The sequence below is a fragment of the Artemia franciscana genome, chromosome 2 (genome assembly GCF_032884065.1).
Source record: "Artemia franciscana chromosome 2, ASM3288406v1, whole genome shotgun sequence".
Lineage (NCBI taxonomy): Eukaryota > Metazoa > Arthropoda > Branchiopoda > Anostraca > Artemiidae > Artemia > Artemia franciscana.
In genome coordinates this window covers 37553255-37559254 of record NC_088864.1, presented here as the reverse complement: position 1 = coordinate 37559254, position 6000 = coordinate 37553255, and the positions used below count along the sequence as shown (strand labels likewise).

Sequence of the window (6000 nt, the reverse complement as noted above, 5' to 3'; positions counted from 1 at the left end):
CCAACACAGTTATGAAAACTCCATATATTTTTAGAACACAGTGCGCGGTAGCGATGCTAGCGGCTTGAGACAGGAAACTGGCAGCACAGCTTAGCTACCAATATATTGGTATCTAAGCAGTGTATGCAACATAACAAAATGGCGTTCCCACCTATGGTGTTGTAGTACGATCTACGCGTCGGAGCGCAGGCTTGGAGGAGGCGTCAAGTTCAGAGCTCTGTACCAGAAGCTTCTCATGGGCAAGATAGGAGTTTTCATAACTGTAACTGTATTGGTGTCTAAGCTGTGCTTCTGAGGACATATAGAACAGGTTTTTGGAAACGAATATTATCCTACCATTTGAAAATTAATGCTGGAGAAAAGCCTTACATATGTGCAAGGATTTTCTCAGAAATTTAAATTATACGCCTATTTGAGAATTACTACTGGGGAAAAACCCAACAGCTGGAAGATATGAAGTAAAGCATATTCTCAAACTTCTAATTTATAAACCCATTTAAGACTTCATACTGGAGAAAAGCCTTATACCAGCAACATCGGTAGTAAATAATTTTCTCAGAAATTCTCCTTATGCAAGCATATGAAGGGTCATGCAGAACCACAGTGAAAAAGCAAAGAAAGCAAGTATAGACCCCAGAAAATCAATTTTTACAACTTGATTCAGCAGGAGTGAAAATGTATTATCTTTTTTTTTTAACTATAGTGTTTCAATATATATTTTTTTCCCCTTATATTTTGTGTTGTATTTATGGTATAGCTAGGTTAACTGGTCATTTCCCTCATTTTCGAATATTTTTATGTAAAAATATTTAAACCCCAACCCTTAGTTTTTTTCTTAAAATACTCATCGGCTTAACAAATTTCTGGTTAAAAGTCCAAAGAATTCCTCTTTTCTCTTTATCATAAAAACAAGACTGACAAATAAGTGAAGACTGTTTATTATTATTTTTGTCTGTCGATTTTAAAAGTCCAAAGGACTTTGTCTCCTTTCTCGTTAACATAAGCAAGATTGGCAGACGTGTTAAGTGACGATCTAAAAACTTTGATTTGACACCATGTGAGACAGCGAAGGGGGCTTGGGACATACTGGCTGTTATAGGGACTACAGGTCGTCCTCTGATCATTATCTGCCCACAAAAAGATTCTAAAAATCAGAATTCGATACTGATTGCAGAATGCAATTAATATATCAAACTCAATCTACGAGAGATTGGATTAGAGATTGAACCTACTAAAACAGAATTCCTAGTGGCAAATAACAATAGTGATTTCCAGCATCATTCAATTAGGGTGGGATCACTGCATATTTTTAATAAAGATTCCATTAATTACCTTAGGTTGCCTTTTGTTCCGTCAATTAAAGCTACGTGGGAGTTGGCGTTATTGTCTGTATTGGGAAAACTTATGGCCTGCTAGTCAGGGTGAAAGGTGGTTTTGATAAACAAACACTTGCTATAATTTATAATTCAATGTTTGCACCTCATGTATTTTTCACTGTTCCATTTTTTAAGTTTTTAAGTAAAAGTCATAAAATGTGTATCCGCCTGTACTTCTTCCTGTTTTGTAAATATTTTCTTGGAATTCAACTATGGTTCAAAAATAGGTATATTATACGAAAATGCAGAATATTTGATGTTACTGTTAGAATGGATCAGCAATACGATCGATCTCTTAGACGATCTAGAGAAAATAGAATAAATTTTTCCCTTAATTGTCTTGTTTAATGGAAAAATAGTTTTGTTGCCATAGCTTTAATAAAATAGCTATTTATGCGTTAGGTATTATGAGCGTTTATGTGTTATGTTTAATGAGTGTTTTTAGTGTTATGCACTAATGAGCTATCATAGGCTATGTATTATACATTTACGAGTTATTATGAGTATTATAAGTATTATGAGCTACTTATTGTCATCTTTTCCGTTAGAAGTGTAATTTTATAGTTTTTTTTTTCATTTATTTCTTATACTCTTCTGTGTACATCCATGTATGTATAAAGGGCATAAATAAATTATTATTATTGATTCAACCCCCGAACCCTTTTCTCTATAAGATGAGACCATAAAAAAAAACTCCATGGACACAGACCTCTCTTGACAAAATCAAAATTATTCCGTTTACTATCATGCCATCTTTGTCTGTCCTTAGAGCTTAGTCAAAAGGTCCCTCAGCTTTGCATGTTTTTGTATCTAAAAATATTTAAACCCTCCCCTTTCTTTTCGCTTAAAATAATCTTAGGCTTAGTAATTTCTGGTTAAAGGTCCAAAGAATACCTATTTTCTCCTTATAATAAAAACAAGATTGACATACATGTAAAAAAATGCTTCTTATTATTTTTGTTTGATGATTTTAATCAAACCAATGGAGCTGGTATAGAAAAGAAATGAACACTTTTGCATATGGAATATCACTGTTTTGTAGTGTCATGTTGTTCTACTGCCATTGCCACATCAACAGTGGGGTCCAGTGGAGGTGCCCGAACTTGTGGTTGTTCTGCTCCAATCTGAAAAAAATTACACCATGCACTATTGACAAAAGTAAAACAAATTAACGTCAAACCATTGATCTTCACATCGTCAGTTCGAAAAGTAATATAACTAATACCAAGAGAAAAATCATTGAACAAACAATTCACTTAAAAGTACTAAACAAAAACTTAAATCTCAATCTCAACGGGAGAAAACAAGATCTGATATCGCTCTAAATTAATACTAAAATAAAAAAATAATTATCCATCTTCTTTTACGTTTTTTCGATATCATTTTAAATTACTTACTATTACATAACGGCACTTTCCCAGAATTTTTTTAGATTTATTTTAAATGATTAGGTTTAATGATTTTTTTTTTATTTTGTTCATCATATTTGTATGGGATTTAAATGTCGCCGTCCAGACAAGATAGCAGTATCGGATATGGGACTGCATCAGCAAAAAAGAAAAAAAAGAAAAAGAATATGAAGGATCTTGACAGGAAAAAAGTGTTTAAGTTTTTTTTTAATATTCCCAGACTTTCTAGAAATTTTTAGGCCCATACTGTCTTCATCAATGCACACACCCAGGTACTTTAAAAATCCATTTTCTGGTCTCTGAATCATGTCTTTAGTCGTTTTCAGGCCAGTGAGAGAAGGCTGGAGCTTTCCCACTAGTGAAAATAGCAATACGTGGGATTTCTTAACATTTATAGTCATCTTGTTAGCATCCATCCACGAGTAAACATGCTCCATCGTCTTTTCTGTCGATTAAACAGTACCTCAAAATCACCATCAGCACATCCAATGACTGTCATCTACAAAGCCCTGTAAAATTTCGTCAGAGTTCGACGGACAATGAAGTCTGAGGGCACAAATTGCAGCAACAATCTGGGGGGGGGGGAATAAACTGTAAGTTGTTAATGTGAATAATAAATAAGAGAGGGCCAAGAATCGAGCTAAAACAGAATCAGAAGTCGGGAAACTCGAACAAAAAATATTGTCAATTACCTTATGAGACGTTTGCCTCACACGCGTCGGAATAGTAATAGACGAATATGATGCGAAAGTAGCCATCATCGGAAGAAACGTCAACTGCGTCTTTTTTAGCGGAAGATCAAGATCAGGTTATCATTTCGAAACGAGTTTAGAGAATCACTTACATAAAATACTAGTCCCTTCTTTTTCTCCTTTTTACGATGAAGGGATTCTGAAAAATAATTTGGAAGATCAACCAGAGTAGACTTCTGTTGGCTTAGGAACACTTCACAAAAAACAAAAATGTTAGGCCGGGCAACTTCACTTATAAACTGAATATCATTCATAGAAGAGCAGAGAAGAGACAGTTTAGTTGAACCATAGAAAAATTAGAAGAAATAAAGGATTCTGGTATATCTGAAGCAGCAAAATAGTAATGGGATGTGAGAATTTCCTCTCAATATTGTAAATGGAGTAGTGTGGTAGTAATAGTAGTGGTAGCAGAAGTAGTGGTAGTTGTATGGTAGCATGCAAATATTGGCTGTTTGATCCATCTCCCTTATCATTTCCTGAAAGTTCAAAATGAATATACCCATTCATTCCTGAGTTAAGCCCTTTTGACAATCCGTGCACACATTACGTGTTTAGATTTAGTTAAGGGCTCCCCTCAACATGCTCTCAAAGGCTCAACTGAATGCCATTCATTTTTCTTTATAAAATATAGTTCAAACATGCATACCTTGCTCAATAATGTATACTATGTGTCAACAATGAACGAATTGTCTAACTTACAACCCAAGCCCTGAGGACTGTGGCTTACATTCCCAACGAAATTGAGGGATCTGATTGCGGGGGAGGAGCTGATTGCCCTTTATTCACTTTTGACTCTTAAACAGGGCACTAGAGCTTCCATCTTCCAATCAAATGAAACCCATCCAATCTGAAGTTTATAGGAACCCGTTCCATAGAAACCTTATATGCCCTGGGGCATAACTTACAACCCTCGCCCCTGGGCTCTGGGGGGTTGTGTCCACCTTAACGAAATTCTTATATGCTCTTTGAGCTATTGCGAACAAAATGGATATCGCACAATTTCAATCGGATGCGTCTGGGGAAAAGTGGATGTTATGAGGGGGGGACTTTTGACTCTCCAAAGGGACTTAGAACTCAAATTTCCAATTCATTGAGCCTCGTCAGAGTTTATACGACCATCCAATAAAAACCTTATATGCACCCGGGGAATAACTTACAACCCTTCCCTTGAGGGCAGTGGGGGGGATTGTCATCTTCAAAGAAACAATTACTGGAACTTTCAACTATGCTGAATAAAAAGACTATATCAAAATTTTGATTGGATGTATTTGGGGACATTATAGATGTTGTAGCGGGGGGGGGGGGAGCTGGTTACCTTCAATTCCTTTCAACTTTTAAACAAGAGCTAAGAGCTCATATGGCACTTGTGACGAGGCAAGAAGAGCTAAGAGCCAAGAGTTCATATGGTATGAGCTCTAACAAAATTCCAAGAATCAATAGATTGATTTAAAAGGAAAATCAGAGGCTTAATGCCGGTCAGGATTTAAAATAAGAGCTCTGAGTCACGATGTCCTTCTAAATATCAAAATTCATTAAGATCCGATCACCCACTCGTAAGTTATAAATACCTAATTTTTTCTAATTTTTCCTCTCCCTTTAACCCCCCAGATGGTCGAATCTGGAAAAACGACTTTATCAAGTCAATTTGTGCAGCTCCCTGACACGCCTACCAATTTTCATAGTCCTAGCACGTCCAGAAGCACCAAACTCCCCAAATCCCTGAACCCCTCCCCCAACTCCCCCAAAGAGAGCGAATCCAGTACGGTTACGTCAATCACGCGTCAAGGACATTTGCTTTTTCTATCCACCAAGCCTCATCCCGATTCCTCCACTCCAAGTGCTTTCCAAGATTTCCCCCTCCATCTCCCCCCAATGTCAAAAGATCTGTTCGGGATTTGAAATAAGAGCTCTGAGACAGGAATTCCTTCTAAATATCAAATTTTATTAAGATCCGATCACATAAAAATACCCCAATTTTCACGTTTTCCAAGAATTCCGGTTTCCCCCTCCAACTCCCCCCAATGTCACAGGATCTGGTCGCAAATTAAAATTAGAGCTTTAAAGCACAAGATCCTTCTAAATATCAAATTTCATTAAGACCTGGTCACCGTTTCTTATGATATAAACACTCAATTTTCAAAATTACCCCCCCCCCCCCAACTCCACCAAAGAGAGCAGATCCGGTCCGGTTATGTCAGTCATGTATCTTAGACAGGTTTTTATTCTTCCCATCCAGTTTCATCCTGATCTCTCTGCTTTAAGTATTTTCTAATATTTCCGGTCCCCACCCAACTACACCCCCCCCCCAATGACACTGGATCCGGTTGAGATTTAAAATAAGAGATCTGAGTTACGAGGTCCTTCTAAATATGAAGTTTCATGAAGATCTGATCACTCCTTCGTAAGTTAAAAATACGTCATTTTTTCTAATTTTTCAGAATTAACCCCCCCCCCCCCCAATAA

The 6000-nt window shown here is 36.7% G+C and overlaps 1 protein-coding gene across 1 annotated transcript in view; it reads right to left on the bottom strand.

The window, feature by feature from the left end:
- Positions 1-2310: 2310 nt before the first annotated feature.
- LOC136041169 (proteasome subunit alpha type-1-like) overlaps positions 2311-6000 on the bottom strand; it is a 34696-nt gene continuing 31006 nt past the window's right edge. The window contains exon 7 of the mRNA XM_065725698.1: positions 2311-2500. Coding sequence (XP_065581770.1) covers positions 2405-2500 — 96 coding nt within the window. The 3' untranslated portion in view covers positions 2311-2404. The remainder of the gene's footprint in view (positions 2501-6000) is intronic.